A 22,626-nucleotide genomic window follows, 5' to 3' on the forward strand; every position below is an offset into this window, starting at 1 on the left:
AATTTATTCAGTCCACGGACACTCATTTTCGTCCTTTTTGGTCTAAAGCGGTGTCCATAAAGATTGTCAAAAGCTTCTGTGACGCGCACGCTCAGAGGTGTTCGTGTATGAGAAAATGGCTGACGTCTCTTTGGATGAAGTTATACGGCGGCGCCGTATTAACCAAAAACCTCCACCTAATCGGTACGTAAAATGCAGTTGAACTCTAAATTCTATTAATGAAGGATTTGTGAAGCCTTTTGGTGCAAATGTGAAAGAATACCGTTAAAATAAAGCTGCAGTTCGCTAGCTGTTACGTGTGGCAACTACGGTATGCTAAACGTGATTGCTACGTAGCAACCGCTAGCAGGAGGCCTTTAGAAATTAAGCGTTTAAGTTTGAGAAAACACGACGTAATCCAACGTGTAACGCCTAAATCTATTGGTGAGTGCAATAAAAGCCCACTAGCGCATTATTGCGTCACGTTTACTTCGCGTTCTGCTTTTATCTTCTCTCCTTTCGGTTAGCTCTGCTAATATTTAGTCTTTACGTCGAATTGTGATTATTCTACCACTTGAAGAAATGTGGCTCCTGCAGGTTCTGCTCTGTTTGTATACGAGCTATATCAACATTAGTCGCTTTCTACAACGTAACCACTGTACACTGTTAATTTAAAAAAAGATCCAACTTAAATTACATCCAAACATTACAAAAGACGAGCAATCTGAATGTACGTTTCTAGCGCTGTTTTAGAAGGTAAACTTAAGTACAATAAAATTACACTATATTTCAAAAATACTTTTTTTTAAAAACTTTTTATTTTTGCAGTTTTAGAAATATACATGCATTCAACATTCACACTTTCTACAGAAACAAAGTAGAGAACATCTATTTGGACAAGAGCAATTAAATTAAAGTGACAAATTTTGATAAGAAAATCTAAAACTTTCGTGGCGTGATAAGGTCTGGAAAAAAATCTTGAATTAAAAGTATTTTTTCCTGTCTGGATAAGCGATTGGTGTAGAGCAATATTTGCATTTCCAGATTGTATTCTTTAAGTGATTGACCACGTGAATAAAATCACAACTTATGAACTTAAGCGTGCTTTATGAGTTGATCCAGACCTTTTTTTTATTTGTCTTTTTGTCTGTTTTTTAAAAATATGTAAAGTCAAGACTGCAAAAAACCAGGAAAATATATAATCGCAATTCTATTGCCAATCAGTGAGTCGATGTCAATTCCATCTATCCCACATGGTTTAGTTTTCTTTTCTTTATTTCTGATTATTAAATTGTCCCAACCACCCCTTTGTCAGTCAGTGTGTCTCTTTGTTTTTCTGTCTGGCTGATAGTTTTTCTGTTGGATTTACATAATGTTTGTGTCCATTAGGCCCGTGTTCGGGCGCCTTGGGACGGGAGATGGAAAAAACTTCGATGCCAGGCAAAAAATCGGGCAGAACGATGCAAGGCAACGCCTAGGAGGAGGAGGAGGAGGAGGAACAGGTAAGGGGTTATCCAAGGGGTTATGCCTCCAAATCTAAACAACGAGGCGAACAGCTGAAGATTTAAGATTTCCATCTCCGCCCAGGTTTTCAAGTGAAGGACGCCAGAGAGAAGCTGGTCCAGAAAGACGCTCGGTTCAAAATCCGCGGCAGGGGAGGTGCAGCGGCGGGAGGCGTGCAGGACGCCCGGCAGATGATCAACTCGCGCAAGCAGGGGCAGAGCCAGAGTCAGTTCGGCTCCTTTGCGCAGACCACACTAAAGGCGGCGATCACGCAACAGCTGCAAAGCAAGACCGCCGTACCTCAGATCCAAATCCAAACCGGCAACAACCTCGCAAACGCCAGGCAGTTCACAACTACCATACAAGGACTGATTCCCCAAGTCAGCACGACCCCGCAGTTGAGCAATAGCGTTCGAGTAATGGACGCCCGCGACAGGCTGAGCCTCAAGAGGAGCATCGGAGGAGCACAGACGCAAACAGCTGCGGAGCCTCCTCTAAAAATAACTAAGACCATCCAGGTGAGGGTGCAGAAAGTTATTATTATTTTTTTTCTTGTTTTGACGAATCCTAAAAGTGCACGATCAAGCTCTTTTAACGATTACCGACTCGCTTTTCAGCAACGTCCAGCTGGGACCTTGGGGGGAATCCGTGCGATGACGCAGGTACATCTGTTTTCATTTTCAATAATACAAGATATTATTTATCTTCAGCGTTGGTTACGGCTGTAAAATGTGCTGCTCAATGAATAAATCTGTTCCTCTCAGCCTGCCGTAAGTGCCCTCGACAGCATCGCCAGCAAACAAATAAAGATAACGACCGCCAACAGCATGCTGCAGTCCCGGGTGAGACGGTCTTACAGTTCCTTAAACTTTTTGATGAAGCGTTTTGATATTTCACCTGGTCCCCACAGAAACAATAATCATAAAAACCTCTTCATGCAGACTGGCACTGCAGGGTCCATGTTCTCCATAACTGCCCCGATCACTAAGGTGGTTAAAAATGATGCCTACACGGCCCCGCGACCCCCAGTCCCCGTGGCCCCCACCCGGCCCAACACCAGCACGGCGGCCGCTCGTTCCTCTGCTGCAGCGTTGCAGCCCGTGTCCAGGACTCTGCAGCAGAGCGCAGCGGAGACCAGCATGGCAGCACCAACTCCTCCACAGGTATCAGCTGCAGCTGGCGTCCACATGACTTGTCACATCGTCATCCTCCTCTGACTTGTCTTCACTTTACCAATATGGTGTCTGATTTAAGTTTCCTTTGGGGGATAAAAATATATGTATAATGACTAAGTTGCAACAAACATTAAAAGAAAAAAAGATTTTTTTGAGGCCAATTTTTTATTTATTTTTTTACATTTTTTTTGTGAGTTGGCCACAACTTTGAGTGAAAAATCTGTTTCCTCTATAACAAAGTGGATCCCTGTAAGTCTAGCTATATTACCATGGTAACAGAGGCGGTTTTTATTTTACATCTCCCTAAGAAGCGTCCCATATAACTTATTGTTTTCATATCCATGGATGAGGAAGAAAAAACCCTTAGGCATTTATTCAAAAGTTATTGAATTATCCCGATTGATTAAATATCTTGTTACAGTGAAATCATTCCTTGAGTGCTGCACATGCAGATTTTAATCTTAATAGAATTTTCTTTTTCTTCACAAGCCTTTGCAGTCCAGTGTTTACTGGACATCCTGCTTACTTATTGTAGTTCTTTAACAGTGTTATCTTTTGAGAGTGGTGGCTGCCGCTTATTTTGTGTACAAACAGCAACAGAGGGAGGAAGGACGGTGCTGCGATTCTTAATTCAACTTGCAGTTTGATATAACTCTTTCTCTCTCTCTACAACTCTGTTATGGTCGCAAAACCGCATGACTGTAAAGCGGTAAACTTGGGGAGTAGGTAAGTTGTAAACAGTTTTCTCTCTTTTTAGCCTGCATTCAGCCCGTTGGAGGGGACTAAAATAACGGTGAGCAACCTTCACCCGCGGGTTAGCGAGGAGGACATAATGGTGAGTCCATCCCTCTGTTTGTTTTTCCACTTCACTCTCTTCTGTTTGTTGTCCTTTAACGTGCTCAGTGTCTAAATCAGAACGCGGCTCTGCTGCTTGTTTGTCCAAAAAAGGAACTGTTCTGCGTGTGCGGCGCTTTGAAGCGAGCGCGCCTGGTAAAGGTGGGCGTGGCCGAGGTGGTGTTTGTCCGTAAAGAGGACGCCGTCAGCGCATACAGGAGGTACAACACTCGCTGCTTGGATGGTGAGTGTAGTAGAAACACCACGGGTTCTGAAACCCGTTGGTTCTAGAACTACTGCAGCCGGGATATTTTGGTTGAGTATTTTTGTTTGTTGTCCTCTGCCAGGGCAACCCATGAAGTGCAACCTTCATATTCAAGGAACCGTCATCACCTCCGATCAGCCGATCCTACTGTGAGTCATCCACTTTACTAGAACTCATCTTCTTCTGCATTCAGTCAATAGTTTAATGTTTTCATGAGGTCCATTTTATCTGAAGTTAACATTAGTCTTTGAGATCCTCTTAAAGTGATGTATAACCTTTAAGTGGAAGGACGATCAGGTCTGTCGCACCAACAAACTTTGCTGGACGATAAATTGCCCCAGACGTTATTGCAATAAATGATATTGTTGTTTTGAGGAACATTTTCAAGTAATATAATGGCAATGGCATAATAATGCATAAACACTATTTCAAAGATCAATAAACTTTAAATTCTAATCAACTTTTAACACCGGAATTGGAAGGCGTTTTAAATATCCAAATAAATAAAAACAACAAATAAAATAAATTATGAATTATCTGTAAACCACAAAGAGGCTAGTTAAACTAATGGACCAGATTGAAGACTTTTCTCGTCCAGTTGTTGGTAGAAGAAGAGAAAACAGAAAAACAAATCATTATTGAGCTTGAATCAACTTATAATGTGATTCATTGATTTATTGCTTATTTTTACATTTGAGACCTTCCTAGAGATTATTTGCTCAACCAACTAAGGGCTTCTTAACACAGCCATTAATTTTTATTTCAGGGTGTCCGAGTAAATGAAGCGAAATCAAAAGACAAGCCAAACCATTCAGATTTAAAATTGGGAAACTGTTGTGTATCACAAAATTCATAAACTATTTCCTAAGTTTTCTCTAGAATTAAATGTGAATGTGGTGCTCCAGCTGAAAACAATCAACAAGTCGATGTAAATAGTTGTGCAGGCGGACGAAGACAAAGAGACGGGTCTGTTTTCTTTCTTTTTTGTCCTACAGGAGACTCAGCGACACCCCAGGCGCTGGCAGCAGCAGCGGCGGCGGCACGAAGAAAGACGGCCTGCCTCCCTCTCTGTCCCGCCCCAGCGGCCAGCGTGCCTCCTCTCAGCCCACGACCGAAGTGGACCCCCAGACCATTCTCAAAGCTCTGTTCAAGTCCACCACACAGTCCACCTCCACCACCGAGGCCCCCAGCTCACAGACCACCGCCTTCCGCATCAAGATATAGAGGCAGCAAGATACAGGCAGCCCGCAGTCTCTGATGAAACTGGTTTTTACACATTTCATTTGATTGAGTACTCGGAACAAGGGGGGAATAAACGGATGATCTGCATCTTCTTCTGTTTTTGGTTTTGTGCAGTCAGATGTTACCTGGACCAGATGAAGAAGCTTCGATATAGTGAGTCGGCATAAAGAGGGAGTGTGGGCTGCGTTCTTTTATGAAATTGATTTATTATTATTTTTCTTTTACTCTGCAGTAACCTGCAGTTTCCAAAAGAGAATAATTTCTAACCGAAGTTATTTTAAAGAATCAACACCATTTAAAGAAACGCACGCATACTGGGTGTGTTTAGTTATTAGGACGTCCGTCACAGTTGGATCTATCCATTACAGGATATTTCTGGTTTCTTTAGCAGTCCCTCTCCCTCCCCACTTTGGGACCTATTGAATCCATCTAATAGTTCTGCTTGTAAAAATATAATTGCTACATGTAACGCAGAAGCAGGAAGTAACCAGTACCATGTTTCCATTGGATTTCCAGTTTGTGTGGAATTCAGTGCTGTTTGTAACAAGTTTTTGTCATGCCTGTTTAGGTTTTGGAACAGAATTAAACATAATTTGTGGTAGCACGCGTTACATTGTGTTTATCAAACGACTGTAAATTACTTTTAGGTTGCTCCGTCAGTTGGGGTTGTCGTATCCGTTTGTGAAATGTTTCCATTAAATATTTAGCTTTGTAAATCTAGTCTGAAGGGTAACTTCTTTTTTTTCTCTGTTGATTTGATCACAAAAAAAGCATGAAAATCTTCTAAAAACATGGAAAGAGGTTACAGTTGAGTAGTAATATTCTAACACTGTACACTTATGATTTTTAATGTCTTTACATCTTTAACCAGATGCCACAAAGATATATGCAGTGCGCCAGGAACACTTCCCACAAATGTCCTCGTGTCATTCAACATTTTATGTCGCACTCAAACACACATGAATCAAACTCATTTTCATTTTGGGCCGTATCAAAAGTCGCAATGTTCTTAAAGGGCCGGTTGTGCCAGAATCTATTGATAGAACCCATTAAAATGTTAAAATATCAATAAATATCTGTTGGTTTCAGCCTTCAATAAGTGTTCCTTAAAATGAAATTGAACACCTTTTCAGTCCATCCAGAATTGTTTTTCTTATTTTTAATCAAAATCACAGATTTTGTGGTGTTAATTCAGAAATATTTGTAAGGATTTTTTATGATATTGTATGGCCTTACATGTGACTTTTTATTAATCGGCGTATCGATCACAGACTGCGACTTTACAAAAAGTAAAGCCGAGGCAGCAGTAACTTAAAATGCTTCTGGCCAGTTTTGAGGAAAAAAAATTGCAGTAATACCTGGAAAAAAAAAAAAAAATTCGGATGAAAGTGGAGGGACTTATTGATGTAATTTGGAGTCTAGATGGGCCACATAAAAAACTACGGAGGGCCAAATTTGGCCCCCGGGCCTTGAGTTTGACACATGAAGCATAAAGCAACAAAAGCTGAATTATGTGACGTCATCGTACCACAGCCATGGTTTTAACAACTTACAACATTGAGGAGTGCTGTTTGAACCCCCCCCATTTATAAGTTTTGTTACATCAGAAATATATATCTAACCTACAGAAATCACACCAACACCTCAGGACAATTTAGAGCCCAATTAGCCTAGCAATCATGCTTTTGGACTGAAGAAGGAAGCTGGAGTGCCCAGAGAGAACCGTGAGGTAAAAAAAAAACATCCTAAAATAACTCCTTACTGCATTTCGACGGTTCTTCCAACTGTGCAACCCCACTTAGCATATTCTTCATCCAGGAAAGTAACAGATTTCTTTCTTTTAAAAAACTGAAAGAAATCCATCACAAAGTTCTTATGGTGTAACAGGAAGTCCAAAGTAAAAATGAGGGATAAGAACAATATGACACTGAAGAAACAACGTTTTGTGTTCAACTGATTATCATTATTTCTCACTCTAGGTGGTTGGTGGAGAAATGTGCTGATACGTCTGATTTCAAGCCAAAAATGCCTCTTACAAGAAGGCAGATAGGAAGAATGGACTCAAATTACCAGTATGTCTCATTTCTTCAAACTTTAATCATCTCCAATTAGCACCGCCAAACAAGAGTCAATAAAAGAAGGAGTTTTCTGGCAGTGAGAATCTGACGAGGGCAGCGGTGTCAAACACATTTTCAGTTTAGGCCACATCAAAAATCTGAATGTTCTTAAAGGGCCGGTTGCTCCAGAACATATTGATGAGACCCATTAAATTGGTAAAATATCAATAAATAGCTTTTTCAGCAGTCAGTACATTTCTTAAAATGAAATTATATTGAACATCTTTTCACACTGATCAGTCCATCCAGGACTTTGTGGTTGTTTTTTTGTTTATTTTTTTGGCAATCAAAATCACGGAGTTTGTTGTGATAATTTAGAAATATTTGTAACAAAGAGGCAGAACTCATGTACTCAACTCACTGAATACATTTTCCCTAGAAATGTGGCACTATTTAAAGGAAATATACAAGATTTCAAATGGTATAAAATTTGTTACTATTAAACTTACGAGAGTCTTAATGTCACAAAATATAGCTGTTAATGATTGAGTATATCTGCACAAACGACACCTCATATATTTAACAATAAGTAAAACAAACCCAAAAAAAAAACAGTTCAAGGAGAAATGTTGATGCGCTTCCGGTTGAAAGGTCACACAACATGGCGCCGTCTAAGAAGAAACATGCTACAAAACGGGCGTGTGTTACTCCTGAAGGATTTGCGGGTATCTATCATTCATTTATTCCCATTTATCGAGTCCAGAAGGACAGTATCTAGATGCATTATTTAATCAATCCGTGTCTTGTTGTTTGAGTCAGTGTTTACGGACCGGTTTGATGGGAGTAAGTGCTTCCGGTTGCTGATGTTTGGGTTCTCCTCCCGTCTCTCTGCAGTTCTGCCCTTACAGTTCAGCCCCGACAGCGCAGCGCGACATTCTCTGTACGTGAAGGAGCACAAAGTCCGAGCAGAGAAGACTTCCTGCAGGCCGCTGGATCGGACTTTATTTGTGCTCAACATCCCTCCATACTGCTCACAGGTGAGGCATTCCAGCTCCCAGCATTTAGTCTGGAGCAAAAACAGGCCGAGTGTTTTATATATAACCAGAAAGGCTGACATTTTCTCATTTTGTTCTTTAGAGTGTCACCCAAGACTTATTCTCAAAGTTTGGCGTTGTTGCTTCAGTAGAGCTGAGGGATGTCCCGGGTTCCTCTCAGGAGTCTGGACCCAAACTGCCCAAGATCTTCAGACCAGCAGCCAAACAGGTCAGCCTGAGCTAAGAGTTTTTCCCATCTCTTTAGCTCCTGATATTAAGAGCAGCCGAGTTCATTGTGTCTCCATTCGTGTCTTCCAGGGTTTCAAAGTCGGCTACGTTGTGTTTGAAAGCTCCTCCAGCATAACGGCAGCTAAATCCCATCCGCATGATGAATCTTTGGTGGTCAGCACAGAGCAGAAACCAGTGAAAACTGGAGTACAGAGTGAGCTCTCCTTCACATTTCACATTACAAAACACACGCTGAATAGTTTCAACAGGTTTTATGTGATGGGCGAAACCAAAACGGAAATGTTTCTGACTGGGAATGCAACAAGAAATCGTCATTTTAGGAGCTTTTCTGTAATATCCACAACAGGCTTCTGAAAGCAGCCAGCTTTAAATTATGCCACACATATTTCTTCACTTTCCTCATTTATAGATTCATTTTGTTCTCAAATTTTATTTATATTTTTTTCAGTTATCCTTTATTTAAGCAGGTGAGCTGTTTGAGAACAAATCGTCATTTTCATCATGCAGCAGAAAACAGAAGAATATCTCAAAACAGAGAAAGAAAAATAGAATTTCAACCGTTTTCATACTGAATAAACACGAAGACATAAGTAAACCGTTTTTAATAGCAGGTACATCGATCATGGATTTTACTGAGTTTATAGAGGTCAATATTGAAGTTAGCTTACTGAGCTTTAGTGGGTTTTTTTTTCTAGTTCCAGACTTTGGGTGCAAGAAAATGAAATGATGACAAATGACCTCTCTGAACCGTCATAGTGATGAATTTATTAGAACAAAATGTTGGAATTATTGAGTGAGCGAAGGTAAGGAGGGTTTTTTGCTACTGATCGTTTTGTAGATGAATTTGTGCCAACTTATTAATCTGTGTGAATGAAGTCACTGAAAGTTCACAAGCGAGTCTAGACGATCCCAGAGCGACCGTACGGCGTAGTTTCAGATTCGGGTTCTGAAAATAGAAAAAAGTAGTTTTAAATTTGTTAGCTTTCGTAGTAAACGCAGTTGCACGTGATGCATATCTAGAAAACTGTTGGTTGTAGCTCTACGCGAGTTTTATTTTGTAGTAGCGGAAGTGGATTTTTTTGAAAAGGTCGCTAGAAGAATAACAAAAGCCAGAAGAAATTTTGCTTAAAGTTTCCCACAAGCCACAAAGGCAACACAGCAAACCATAACTGCATTGAAGAATTGCAAAGTGATATATGAGCGGGAAAAAATCTAACACTACCCATCCAGAACATGATGAAACGTGGGGATGCATTTCTGGTTACACGTGACACTCGCATGTTGATTGGTGCGTCTCCCCCGTGACAGAATGGATCCAGCAGTACACAAAGTCCATCATCCACCCCGACAAACTGCAGCAGACGGTCGACTCGTTCATGCAGGACTACGACAAGCGGCAAGAAAAGGTAAAAGCAGCACAGCTCCTCCAATCGACGTCCGAGCGACTTCAAACCTGACGCTTCGTTTTTGTCGCAGGAGGCAGAGCGGCAGAGGGAGGAGGCTGAGAAGCAGCAGGAGGACGAGGAGGGCTGGGTGAAGGTCACGAGAGGTCACAAGGGCGCCAAGGCCCGGCCCCACAGCGAGGCCGCCAACCAGAGGACCCTGCAGAGGGAGGCAAGGAAGAAGAGGAGGAAGGAGCTGATGAACTTCTACACCTGGCAGCACAAGAACACGCAGAAAGAACGTGAGTCGGTCGTATTTTAATGGCGCCGAACTAAGGAAGCACGTTGAGGTGGAGGAGTTGTTGAGCCGTTTCTCCTTTAATCCGTTCCCAGATATCGCTGAGCTGAGGAGGAAGTTTGAGGAGGATAAACAGCGAATCGCTCTGATGAGGGCACAGAGGAAGTTCAAACCGTACTGAAGCAAACCGCACACTTTTGACTCATTTCACTGCTTTTCTGTTCTTAGTTGAACCATATTCTTGGAATTTCATTTAATAAACCTGTTTGTATTTTCATGGCTGTCAAACTATCAGTAAGTGAGACTTTTGGGGATTTTTTAAAAATGAAGGATCGCAGGAAGTTGAAGAAACAATAAAGCTTGTTATAATGCTCAATCCTTGAATCTCCCGTGGCAACCACTCAGCTGTGGAAAACATAACGCTTGGGAGGACCTAGCTCCGCCTTTGAGGCACAACTCCTCCTCAGAGCTGCAGTTTCAGAGCTCTTAATATACTTTTTCAAAGAATAATAAAAGATGATGCAGCGTTTAATATGATAATCAAAAACCTGCATGTTTAGGACCAGTTATATTAATTGTATGAATCCTGCTTCTTTATATAATTATTTCTAGAGGCTCCTCACCATGTGTTTGACATTCTGCTGGAGCTCGCTCTCTGATCTTAACTTTGACTTGCTTTTATCAACTCCAAACAACTCTTTATAGATGTCCCACTTCTAATCCAATCCATCTTGTTGTCAAGGAAACGCACATTAGCAGGAGAGTGCAGCGATGCAATTTGCCCAGCTGTGGGAGGGTAGTGGATGTAGTGCCGAGGCATGTTTGCATAAATCTATAAATCAGAAAAAGAAAAGCTATATGTACAGTTTTTCTATTCTAAAAGCTGTTCTTACATTATGCATCTTAGTTATGTCCTGCTTAATTGCAAATGGTACTTTATCTACACCCAGATTGATTTATCCAGTTGATAACTGCCTTTGTACAACAATGGACGCAATTAAGATTCCTTGGGCCAGATGCCTTTGAGATCTTAAACCCACTGCGTCATAGAGTTTCTCACTAACCAGAAACCGTGTAAAATTAAAATTGTATACAAAGCAAGAATGGAAATGTACTTTATTTTTAGAAGAGCTGCAGAAGTTAATTTCCTCTTCCTCTAAATCCCCAAAAAACACGATTTAGAAGGTATACTTAAAGTTGGAGCGTAGTAACAAAAACAAACTCATTGCAAATAATAATGCAGGCCAACGTATTCGGTTTATTTAAAGTCTCGCGTAGTGGCCCTCTGCTTGCAGCCGCATCTTTGGATGCTTGACCAAAGAGCAAACAGCAGGATCAGCAGCAGGGCAGCACCAACGCCAGACAGAACATACACCATCACTCTGAACACTAGGAAAGGAGGAGAAGAGCTGCGTTACGATGCAATCATCAAAAAGGTGCCGAGCGCTTTATTTGAAATATTTACGCTTGCTCAGTTTTCCACACTGAAGGTCATCCAGTTCTGCGTTTTCGTGGACCAGTTGAAGCGGGCCTACGGAGACGAGCTGGACCTGGCGGGATGCAGGAGTGGTCTGCCTTCTCTGTCGCTCCGCATCCGATGCTGCGGAGGTACAATACAGTTCAAAAACAGAAAGAGTAAAAAAAAATATATATGAAAGTCATACTTACAGATGATAGTACAACGCTGGGCACAGTCAACATCTTCTGTGCAGATTTCCACCCAACAGTAGAAATACATCTAAAAAGAGCCACATTCATTAGCATCAATGCAGTAACATTACCCCTCTCTAAATGTCCTTTAAAAGTGTTTTTATATTTAGAGGGAATTAAATTATGCCAATTCAGCAGCGATGCACCTCATTCACACTCTTAAAAAATGTTATTTAGTCTTCAGTATTTTTAACATTTCTAAAGGAAATTGACGATGACTCACTTATTGAAGCCACGGACCGTTAGTCTGGGCTAGCAGCCATAGTTATCAAAATAAGGTGTCCGCACATTCTTAAAAAGCCTCAAATTTGTGCCTCTAAAATCAAGGCCTTAAAATGTCTTAAATTTGTACAACAAAGTTGGCTTTAAATATACTAGTTACAGATCTTACGTTTAGTTGTGGAAGGACTATTTAATCTCACAGTTTTTTTTTTGCTGGGCTTTTCTCTCAGGCAAATATTTGAGAAGCAGACATCTTCACTGTGTTCTGGCGGCTGAGGCTAGCAACAACTAGCTGCTAAAATACCCTTGATAACCTTCTAGCTAGCCGGCGTTTTTTGCATCCATTACGGATAGGTGAAAATCTTTCACCAGTTAGCTTTGACGACCATCATTGTTGGTTTATTTATGTTGAAAAGCCATATGAGGCTAGGCGCACTCTGTGCTTGAACAATCAAAAGACCCCAAAAACTTTTAATCAAAAAGGTCTTATAGAGTCTTACAAAAGGCTAACAGCATGCTAATGCAGGTTTTAAAACAAAAATATCCAAAAGTAAATGTAAAATTAGATAAGGGCACCTGCTCCACACTTGGTTTGCCAGTATCAGGGTCCAAGAAGGCAAAGGTCTTCACATCAAAGCGCCTGACCTGAGAGTAGGTGGTGGTCTTACCCTGGTTGTCCACAGGGACAAAGCTTCTCATGGTGTCTAGAGGGTTAGGACATCTGTCCAGGGGAAAGGAAAAAAAAACATTAACCATTCCACTTTGACATTCCAGCATGATTGTCAGATTGACGCATTGTAGGCCCTACTAACCCATCATGGAGGAGGGTCCACACAGAGTGCTTAGACGCGGGGTAGGCAAAGCAGTCTCGCACACGCAGCGAGAGTGCAGGGTCAGGGGACGGTGGGACGATGGAAATCTCCACATTCACCGTCTGACGCAGCGGTAGTTTTAGGGGAAGCCGGTCTTCTGGGATAAAGTTGGTAAAGGAAGAATCTAGAAAGGAACCAAAGTAGTTCAGAAATGGGTTTTGAGCAGCTGAAGCTGCAGAAAAACAAAAAGAACGATTCTGGTACCTGTAGCTAATCTCATCTGCACCCTCATGGTTCCCTGTGCCACTACAGCCGGTGGATTGGTAACGGTATACAAAGACCTCAAGTCTTTTGCATGTTTCAGATCCGATTCGTCATATTCACACTCAACCTGCAGACTTAAAAACGACTCCAACATCTCATCAGTTCATTTATACCACCAGAAGAAAAGGAAAGGGTAAGTAATACCTGAAGGCTGAATGTCTTTTCCTTTTTTTGTTCTGCTCCTCCACTTCAACCTCATAGATCACCAGATCGCCGTCTTTCTAGAAGAAAAAGCAAATGCTTTAGCCTCCATAAAAGGAGTCAGTTTGGACATTTAAAGTGAGAAACTAGTTTAAACTAAAGCCAACATAAGTAGTGCCGAATTTTAAAGTGGAAGGAACAGGGTACATAGAAAAAGTCTGGCATTCAATGCCATGGAAGCACATATGGCTGCAATTGCAGCTGCCGATCTTTTGGATTATGTCTAATATCTTTACGCAAATTGGAGGGAGAGAATCTGAGCATCTTTTTTTTTTTTTTAGATCTGTACTAAATGTTTAGGGACATAGTCGTATTGGAAGGTATTTTCTCCCTGGAGCCTCCACCAGATTTTCTTCCAGGACCGTTCAGCATTTAGCTCCATCCATCTTTTCCTCAACATACAGTCTAGCAGAGACGTTGGAATTTGCAGATACATATGATTGTTGTCCATTATGACTGACGGGAGAAACGGTTTGAACTTCCTCCTTCTACATCGTTGCAAATGAACGTCGGGTATGAAATGATACCAGGTTGAGGCGTGATGGGTTACCCTCATCTTCGCGCCGCAGTCCATGACTCCCATCTTGAAGACGGCAGTATCTGAAGTTGAGATTGCGGGCAAACAGTGAGGCTGATCCTTGATCACAAGGCTGCTGGGGTCAATGGGGGGATGGGTGTCCGTAGCCTTGACCGTGAACACAAAGTGTCCATCCAGAGAGCACGCTAAACAAAAAAAAAAAGCAACTCAAGGAAATAGTTTGGTAAAACATTAAAAGGGAAGGGGTTGTTGCTCTTTTGTATGTGCTACAATCTCTGAGAGGTGAAATGTTCCTTGTACCGTTAAGTCTGTAGTAGCAGGCGGTAGACTGAGCGTCGTAGCAGCAACCCAATTTTTGGCAGGCGCTGCTGGTGATACTTTGGTGACCACAGTTTAAACGCAGGGACTCATCAGCATTGCATTCACCGAGGGAAGCTGGAGAAGAAGCTAATAACAATAACCAAGCATCAATGTTATGATTTCATTTGCCTTTTTTTTTTTTTTTTTAAAAGCTTGCTTTTTTACATTTTAAAAACACAAAACATTCCGAGACATACAATATTAATTGTACTTTATCGGGTATTTATGTGACAGACTAACTCAAAGTGGGAGGAAGAAAAGAGCTGGGTTACTATAAGTACAGCCGATCCAGTTTGTCGGGGAAAACTGTTCGCTTGGACACTAAACAGATTTGAGTGCGACAAGAAGAAAGTCATGTGGGAAGAGTTGAACAGTATCCATTGAATCCTGTTGATGATTAGGTCAGAGGTCACTCACACGACATCGGCTGGGTTTTCTGACTGCTTCTCTTGATCAGAGGACAGCTGATGTTTACTCTGATCCACCGGTTCTCTCCTGTCAACTGGACCAGCAGCGGGACCACCACTTTGTTGCCCTGCAGAGGGAAAGGAGTCAAATATGCAATGCACGGAGGTTTTGGATTATACTTTCTTTACGTTTTATTTTTTATAAATTAAAGTTTTACCTCTATCCTTGCATAGCAGCTGTCATATCTGCTGAAAAGCGAGAGGTTCTGGTTCTTCTCTTTACCCACCTTCACGCCACAGGACCCCTTAGAATTACTTAAAGGGACCGGAGCACCTGACAGGTCTAAACGCAATTATGAGAGAGTATTTCCGGGGGGAGGAATAAAAGATCAATTAGAAATAACTAAATGACTGAAATGGGCAACAGCCGCGATCTTACCTCTGACATGCAGTTTATTCGTGACCAGCGGACCAAACACCGCTTTAATCCCGCGGACTGAGCAGGTGACTGCAGGTAAAGCCAGCTGTGCGTTTTGCAGCCGCTTTTCCTTCCCCTGAAAGCTGGAGACGCAGCAACAGCGCTGCGCCATCAATATCAAAACTAAAGAAGCCAGTCTGGCTTTCATGTAGTTGTAACTCATCTCCTTTTAATTTGTATTGGGCTTTTTTTTGTCTTTCTTTCTTGTCTCCAAGGTTCCCAGGTCTTTGTGTGACTCTAAGTGAAGTTTACGCGACTCGTGGTAATTAGCGTTAATTAGTCCAGCGCTTGTTTCCTCCTCCATCAGAGGAGCAGAGAGCTTCACGTTTCCGTTCTACCGACATTTATCTGATGAAGTTCAACCCGTCACGATTTATTATGTTTACTATCAGAACTGTAAAATGATATACTGAATAAATAGCAGAGATTGTTCCGAGGCCAAAAATGTAGCCCCGGTGGCGGAACGTTTTAAACGGCGCACAAACCTGTAAAAAAAAAAAAGAAGAAGGTTTACCAACTACTAAGTGTTAAAACAGAAAACTTAACACGTCTGTGAAAATGAAGAAAAATAAAAGAATAATAGTAATAATAATTTTTATTTGAATCAAAATGGACAACTCTAGGCTGCATCTAACACGTGGCATATGAAGATATAAAAATTAGCACGAAAATTAGAACATTTACAATACCAAGCAAAAAGATAAGAAAAAATACACAAAGGATGGATATTTCAAAATTTGTCTTTCAGTATGAAAAAAGCTTTTTTTTTTTAACCGGCTTCATGGCCCCAATTTAGCTTCATACGATGTCCTGCATCTTAAAGAAAAAGGATCACTAAAAAAAACCCAACAACTTATTTTTTATCATTAACTGATAATATTGTCATGTTAAAACTTAATTACTTAATCTTAATGCCACGACACAGTTGGATCAAGTGTTCCATCTAAGTCCAAAATTATTTACAAATACATTCAAAGAGAAGCTGTGAAATTATTTTCTTAGTTATTTTACAAAATGTCCAAGATTCATTTAAGTTATTTCTATTATTTTTTTTTTTAATTAATTGGTTTGTCGGATATATTTGATTATTTAGAAGTAAACTTCCTTTTTGGCAACCAAGTACTTTGTTATGAGTTCAGATCAAGGGTCAATTAATATTTATAAAGTCATTATTCCAATGAAACTGACAACAATTAACTACAGGACAATAAATTACATTTCTATTTTTTCCTAGAATTGACATTTGATTTTATTACCTTTTTCATCCAAACTATTAATGCCAATACAGTATCTTTACTTAGTGATGCATATATGACCCATTTCTGTTTTTTAGCAACTTAACAAAACTGTGAATCATATTGAACTGTACAGTACAGATCAATATGATTCAAATTAAACTGCAATATACAAATTAATATACAGTCTGTACTGTATTCTCGCACAGATGTTGGAACATTAAGCATCCTCAAAAACTCAACATGTTTATGGACTCATTTTTCATCCACAATAGTTGGCGTACAAAGTTAATAATATTTTTCAATCATTTTCTCATAAAGCGTTCAACAGATATTTGAAGATTATATCTGTTATTCAAGGATAAGTAAAAAACAACAAAAAAAGAAGCAAGAAAACTTCCAGTCAGGTCACGAGTTTCCAGACGGTGTGATGACGTAAGCGTTGTGTCATCCGTGACGATTCCAGGCTTTAGCGTCGACCACAGGCAACAGGAGAAGTTTCACACGGCTCCTGAACATGGCTCTAAATCGGAACCATTCGCAAAACGGCGGAGTTTTGATCAATAACGGAGAAAGGTGCGTGTTTTATGGGGTTTCTTCTGGGTTTATGTAATAAACTAAGCGGCTGTCGTCTCGTCATGAAGCTTGTTGACATCTGTTCAGGTGGAGCTAGCTCACGGGATAGCATTAGCAAAGCTGGCCCGCTAGGCAGCTGCGCGTTATTTTAACACCCCGAATTTCTGTGACTTAAACTTTACCTTTTTAACAATATACCGAAAATATAATGCTGTCTGTTTTTTTTTTTACCCCTACGTTTTTGTGAAATTTAGTTTTGCTTTTGGCTAACTCATTTCGTTAGCCCCGTCTGTCGTAACAGGAAGTAATGGCTGCTTTTCTCATGTTGACATTTTGTTACGTCAATAATCTCATCAGGCACCAATTTGACGCAACCTCGGCTTACAAACCTCAAGTATCGAATATCGAAAATACCGAAGTTACCTAAAATGTCACAGAGCTTTGGCCTTATTTATTTATTTACATTATCTCTAAAAATACTCCAAAGCACTTAACCTGCAATGAGAAGTTGACCCAATCTTTACCATAGACTTTACCATAATGAAACCAAAACTCCACATTTTTTGAAGGGAATATAAATTGACACTTCAAGCTGGCTTACTTGCTTTAAATTGAGATTTTAACTATTGTGAAATTTTACTGAATTTTAATTGTTTTATTTATTTATTTTTTTGTTCTCTGTAAGGTGTCTTTTGGTTTTAGAAAGATATTATCAAATAAAACTTATTATTGAATATTATAAGTAAAACAAGATTGGTATTCACTCTAAAAAAAAATTATCTCTGTGCATCTCTAATCAATCTGAATGTGTTAAGACAACAAAACAGAAACTGCATTGAAGTATACAGCCCTGACCTTTATCTAACTATTGTGCTAAAAAAAGTTGCATCAATGTACATCTTGTTGGATGATGTGATTACAGCCCAGTTTGGGCTAATTTTCTGGCTAATTAGCTGGTGCATCTCTGGAGATTAGCTTAGTCTAATAATAGAATACATTATATATGGAACAGATATCATATTGTTTTCTACAACTCCAACGATTCATAGTAAGGATATTCACTGTGTTTGAAAGTTTTTGTTTTTTTGTTGGTTTGGTTAATTTAAAAAAAAAAAATCTTCTATATCTTCTTTGTCCTGTTAGTGTCTTAAGACAATGTAAGAATGTGGAGCTGTCATTCAGCGATGTCTCCTGCAAGACTGATCTGCTGAAGGGGACCAAGAAAGGCACCATTTATCTAACTCCATACAGGGTAACTCACTTTTGTGTAGTTAACATGCTTAGGATGCTGCTGTGATGCTCATGTTTTTCACACAACTTTATTTGTTGTTATTCACCTTCTCAGCTGATGTTCGTGTCCAGCAACAACAAGGACTGCTTAGGCTCAGCCATGTTCCCCTACTATCTGATGAAGGGCTGCAGCATTGAGCAACCAGTGTTTGGCGCCAACTACATAAAAGGCACCGTGTCGGCTGAGCCTGGTGGTGAGTGTCCTTTTTAGCAGATAGGAAACCAATGATCAATTGGATTAATGTTGTAATTAAGGGCTTCTCTAATCAAAACTGTTTATTCAGGCGGCTGGGAAGGTCCGGCTCATTTCAAGATGTCATTTCCCAGCGGAGGAGCCATTGAAGTGGGGCAGCATCTTTTCAAACTGGCCACAAATGGTTTGTATTCACATATGTGTTTTTGTTTTTAGTTGTTTTATTCCATTTTGGATGATATCAAGCTCATAAATAAAAAGTGCACACAGTTTATGTTGCCTTTAAACCTTTGTTTGTTTTTGTGAACTAGCATCCCGTGCTGCTCCGGCCCAGAATGGGGCTCCTGCCTATGGTTACCCCTCACCAGGAATGGTGAACGGGTACGGTCCGCCTCCACCGGCTCCTCCCGGCTATCCTTATCCGCCCCCTCCCCAGCAGAATGGATTCTACCAGGGTCCTCCCCCTCCCACTGCTCCTGGCAATATGGGCTACCCCTATCCAACAGCAGCAGCAGGTACAGATTTTAGTGTAAATATTGTACAAAATTGGTAAAGTTGTTTCTAAATGTTTTATACCGAAAATGTATTAACATAAGTGGTGGGCGTGCATCCGTTGCCGTGCTCATAGTGGAGGAAATTTTTGGTTTAGCACTTTAGCGGTTTTGCTAACTTTGAAAACATTTAGCGCAGTTAGCCATTGTTAAACAGTAACCAGTTTAAAATCTTTTAATTGAAGCCCTTCTGTGGTAAATTGGGCAAAACTAGCAACAGAATTGGCAATACTAAAAAAACTATTAAATTAAAGCACAAACCATACAGGTACATGTGCCTGCAACAAATTTGAGATGGTTAGAATCAATGTAGTTAAATTTAGTGCTTTAGCATTAGCTCCTGCTACATAACATGTTGGTATAGTGCTTTAGCGGAACTGAGGTTTATGATTGGTGCTTTAAGGTTGCCAAAGCTAGCTTTTCAGTTGGCCGTGCCTACCACTGAATTTAATGGGCTTCTGTGTGGTAAACTTCTACAAAGTAGCACACAAAGTGGAATTAAAATGACACATAAAATTAACGATTTTTTTGTGATGAATTGATTTTTTCAAACTAATTATCAACTAGTTTAGTGATATATTAATTGCTAACTGGGGCATACAGACTCAAAAACATTTGCTGAAATCAATTATTAGATCAATGATCAGGCCAAACATGTACAAAAAATATCAACCTTTGTCCAAAAATACTTAGGTGGCACAGATTTAGCTTTACCTGCCTTAGATTCTGAAGAAAAAAACCTCATATTAAGCACATTTTACCATCCAATTATTAATCAGTTAATCCAAAAAAAAAAAAAATAGTGAACAGATTGGCCAAGCAGAAATGGCTGATCTTTTCACACGTTGATGTAAGGAATATGTTTTTTAGCTGCATCCTTTGCTGCAAATGATCAAGCATACACCAAAGGGTTTTATTTTCCTATTTATAAAAAGGAATTGAATTATTTGTTTATTTGCATATTTTAATGTATTTTATTTCAGCACAAAAAGGGCGTAAGCAAAAAAAATCTGCCAAATTTTTTAATCCGATAAATTGATTAGTCGTCAGAATAACTGATTAATCAATAACTTAAGTAATCATTAGTCACAGCCCTTGATACATCAAATATAATCTAGGTCTCACAGTTGTACACATCTTTTTCTTTTGTCTTTTTTTTCCTTCCATTGACCTTCTTGTCTTTTTCCTGTTCCAGGAATGTACCCATCTGGATTCGACTACATGGCCCCGCCCCCTCCTTACCCTGGGCCACCTCAGAACTGGGCTCCACCCCCTCAGAACTGGACCGCCCCCCCACCTCCTGCAGGTCTGTTGGTCTCTCTTTCTCTTTCTCTCTCTCTCTCTCTCTTTCTCTTTCTCTCCTCTCTCGTTTTAAGCCTGTGCCACTGCACCCATCAGATCTCATCTGTCTTTTTCAAGATGAATCATTTTGGGGGAAAAAAATAAATAAATAAAAAGAAGGGCTGCTAGTGTCTCATGTGTTGAACATCATAATTACAAAGGTTAAACAATCCTCACATGCAGAGCTCTCAGCAAACACTCCCCTCTCCTGCTCATATGCAAGGACCCATTGTTCCAGGGTGACACGTCCTTTCGTTTTCGGTGGACGTTCAGTCGGACGTTTCCCGTCCTGCTCCTTGGGGACTGCGGCTTGATTCTGTCTGGAGGATTTTCCGGAGCTGTCATTTAAGATTCATGTGACTAACCGTGCGCTCCCCGCCGTACAGTGGTTTGAGCTGTAGCGTCTGTACCCTGAACGCGTTCTGCGTTCACAACTGTCAGCATTAATCTTCTTGTCTCTGTCACGTCTCGTTTCATGCACAGGTAACTCGAAGGCGGCCGAAGCGGCAGGCAGCGCGTATTATAATCCCAGCAATCCGCACGCCGTCTACATGCCCGCGGTAAGCTTCTGTAGCAGCGCGGACCTCGTCAGCCGTCCGTTTTTTAGGGATGCCACTGAACTGTTTTTTTTTCTTTTATGTCCACCACAGGAGCGGCCTCCACCGTATGCACCTTACCCGAACTCCCCCGACAAGAAGAAAGACTGAACACCTTCATGGCACTCCTATTGCTTCCCCAAATTAGATTCCGAGGCGAGTGAAGTTGATGGAAAAACTGCTTGGTTGATTAAAAACTGAAGGCTACTGGCACAATCAGTGATATCTCGGCGTAACTGTGTCTTTGATATTCTGTCATTATAAAACCGACCATCTTAACTTTTACTTACATTTTCAGATAGGAAATGCGTTATTTTCTTAATAATTCCCAAACACCTAGACTTATAAAATGCAAAATAAACATATAAATGAAACATTTTCTGCCGATTTGATTGCGGTTCCTGAAGAAAATTCCACACAAAAAACACTTTTGTATAACATCACAGCAAATACTGAGTTTTTTTTTCTTTTTTTTTGTGTGTGTGTGTGTATTAACATATAGCAAATATCGACAACTTAATCTATTATGAATGTGTACTTTGTACTCATTTAAATAAGATAAAATAGCTTAATTTTCAGCTCTTGTTCTCATAATGTTGTGTTTCTTTAAGATGGTTTAAGATGATAAAAAGCAGTGCAATGTTTGGGCTAAAGAGGATTCTTAAAGATTTCGTATGTGTGTGCAATCTCTGCAAATCCAAGCTAACACCAGAACTCCAGTTATTACACTAGTGCAGGGCTACATGGCCTAGTTCAAGGCTGATGAGTGATTGCTGCTGTTGATTCTTCTGAGTGCAAAGCGTTGGTTGCTGGTTAATAGCATTAAGGGGCCAGCAGGCTATATATCTTCCTTAGTGTGCAACAGTTACAGTTTGTTTGATGGATTATTTGCACACAGATGTAGTAAGTAGATACTTTACCCAGTTTAATCAAATGTCTGTATTTTAATACCTTTTTGCAGTTCTCTTTCTTTCTGCTAAATTTTGTTCCAATTTAAATCTAATAAATGATTCATATATTAAAGCTAAAGTTTTAACGTTTTTTATTCTTACACCATCTTAATTTAAAATAAGTGTTAGTTTTTGAACATCTTCCAGAATAGTTGCATTTTTTGTCACCCTCTGCTTTTCTGTTTGGTTGTTGTATTTTAAGTATGAACTTGCAGCCCTTAGGTCTTTTGCAACTTGTAATATATTTTCTTTCAGTATCCCCACAGCATGATGGCGCCATCATCATGGTGTTATAATGTCTTTGTTGTTGCTTTTTTTTTTTGCATATGGGCCTAAAAGTAGGAATCTAAACAATTAATTGACTTGTGATTAATTTCCGATTAATGCTTAATTAGATTCAATTAGTTTCAATCGATTAACTATTAAAAGTCCGCTTAGACCTTTTTTCTAGTGTTGTAGTTTGGCCGCCATCCAGCAGAGGGCGCCGTTTAAGCGGAGACAGTTGATGCAGGATTAAACATGGCGAAGCTCTACCAGAACGGGAAAGAGACGCTTCATTGGGTAAGTATTTAACACAGCTGACACAAAATAACGTTAAAATATAATGGTGTTTTTTTTTTATTCAACATGTTGTGAAAAATGTAGCCCTTCGTGTTATGCAAAGACGGTTAGCCTTCTTGCTACAAGAGAAACCTCGGGTTTTCAAGAAAATGGCCGCATATCAATTAGTCACAAGCCGTTCCGTAAGATCAATCAATTTTAGGTTAACTCATTACTTTATAACCTAAAAGTTAAATGTCCGTCTTATTTTACCACAGCACTTG

The 22,626-nt window shown here is 40.1% G+C and overlaps 4 protein-coding genes and 2 long non-coding RNA genes across 8 annotated transcripts; 4 read left to right on the forward strand and 2 right to left on the reverse strand.

Annotated features, from left to right (window-relative positions):
* The first annotated feature begins 36 nt into the window (after positions 1-36).
* Positions 37-5,718, forward strand: poldip3 (polymerase (DNA-directed), delta interacting protein 3). Of its 2 annotated transcripts, none has more exons than XM_028041990.1 (10): positions 37-183; positions 1,369-1,484; positions 1,564-2,000; positions 2,100-2,144; positions 2,247-2,324; positions 2,424-2,645; positions 3,415-3,492; positions 3,606-3,735; positions 3,839-3,905; positions 4,752-5,718. In XM_028041990.1, exons 1-10 carry the CDS (start codon positions 116-118, stop codon positions 4,978-4,980), a joined length of 1,470 nt encoding a protein of 489 aa, XP_027897791.1. In that variant the 5' UTR covers positions 37-115; the 3' UTR covers positions 4,981-5,718. The 2 variants fall into 2 exon arrangements, with proteins under 2 accessions (XP_027897791.1, XP_027897792.1); XM_028041991.1 differs by having other exon boundaries at positions 1,369-1,481; positions 1,567-2,000.
* Positions 5,719-7,654: 1,936 nt separating this feature from the next.
* rrp7a (ribosomal RNA processing 7 homolog A) lies at positions 7,655-10,376 on the forward strand. Its single transcript, XM_028041993.1, has 7 exons — positions 7,655-7,780; positions 7,950-8,092; positions 8,193-8,318; positions 8,408-8,531; positions 9,647-9,744; positions 9,815-10,022; positions 10,114-10,376. Exons 1-7 carry the CDS (start codon positions 7,717-7,719, stop codon positions 10,197-10,199), a joined length of 849 nt encoding a protein of 282 aa, XP_027897794.1. The 5' UTR covers positions 7,655-7,716; the 3' UTR covers positions 10,200-10,376.
* On the reverse strand, positions 8,749-9,658 carry LOC114159815 (uncharacterized). The gene is made up of 2 exons (XR_003598664.1): positions 9,561-9,658; positions 8,749-9,284 (listed from the first exon to the last, which is right to left on the reverse strand). It is a non-coding gene; the product is annotated as an uncharacterized LOC114159815 (long non-coding RNA).
* Positions 10,377-11,104: 728 nt separating the features above from the next.
* On the reverse strand, positions 11,105-15,554 carry LOC114159805 (zona pellucida sperm-binding protein 4-like). 2 transcript variants are annotated; one of them, XM_028041989.1, is made up of 12 exons: positions 15,032-15,554; positions 14,811-14,935; positions 14,603-14,720; positions 14,126-14,260; positions 13,838-14,010; positions 13,231-13,307; positions 13,027-13,160; positions 12,763-12,946; positions 12,527-12,671; positions 11,687-11,756; positions 11,484-11,618; positions 11,105-11,407 (listed from the first exon to the last, which is right to left on the reverse strand). In XM_028041989.1, exons 1-12 carry the CDS (start codon positions 15,231-15,233, stop codon positions 11,277-11,279), a joined length of 1,629 nt encoding a protein of 542 aa, XP_027897790.1. In that variant the 5' UTR covers positions 15,234-15,554; the 3' UTR covers positions 11,105-11,276. The 2 variants fall into 2 exon arrangements, with proteins under 2 accessions (XP_027897790.1, XP_027897789.1); XM_028041988.1 differs by having other exon boundaries at positions 14,126-14,272; positions 15,032-15,553.
* On the forward strand, positions 12,348-22,605 carry LOC114159814 (uncharacterized). Its single transcript, XR_003598663.1, has 3 exons — positions 12,348-12,357; positions 16,709-16,712; positions 22,369-22,605. It is a non-coding gene; the product is annotated as an uncharacterized LOC114159814 (long non-coding RNA).
* On the forward strand, positions 16,733-21,881 carry wbp2nl (WBP2 N-terminal like). The gene is made up of 8 exons (XM_028041992.1): positions 16,733-16,881; positions 18,025-18,133; positions 18,227-18,365; positions 18,456-18,548; positions 18,676-18,879; positions 20,111-20,221; positions 20,740-20,816; positions 20,907-21,881. Exons 1-8 carry the CDS (start codon positions 16,823-16,825, stop codon positions 20,961-20,963), a joined length of 849 nt encoding a protein of 282 aa, XP_027897793.1. The 5' UTR covers positions 16,733-16,822; the 3' UTR covers positions 20,964-21,881.
* Positions 22,606-22,626: the final 21 nt, after the last annotated feature.

Source organism: Xiphophorus couchianus, chromosome 16 (assembly GCF_001444195.1).
Source record: "Xiphophorus couchianus chromosome 16, X_couchianus-1.0, whole genome shotgun sequence".
In the NCBI taxonomy this organism is placed as follows: Eukaryota; Metazoa; Chordata; class Actinopteri; order Cyprinodontiformes; family Poeciliidae; genus Xiphophorus; species Xiphophorus couchianus.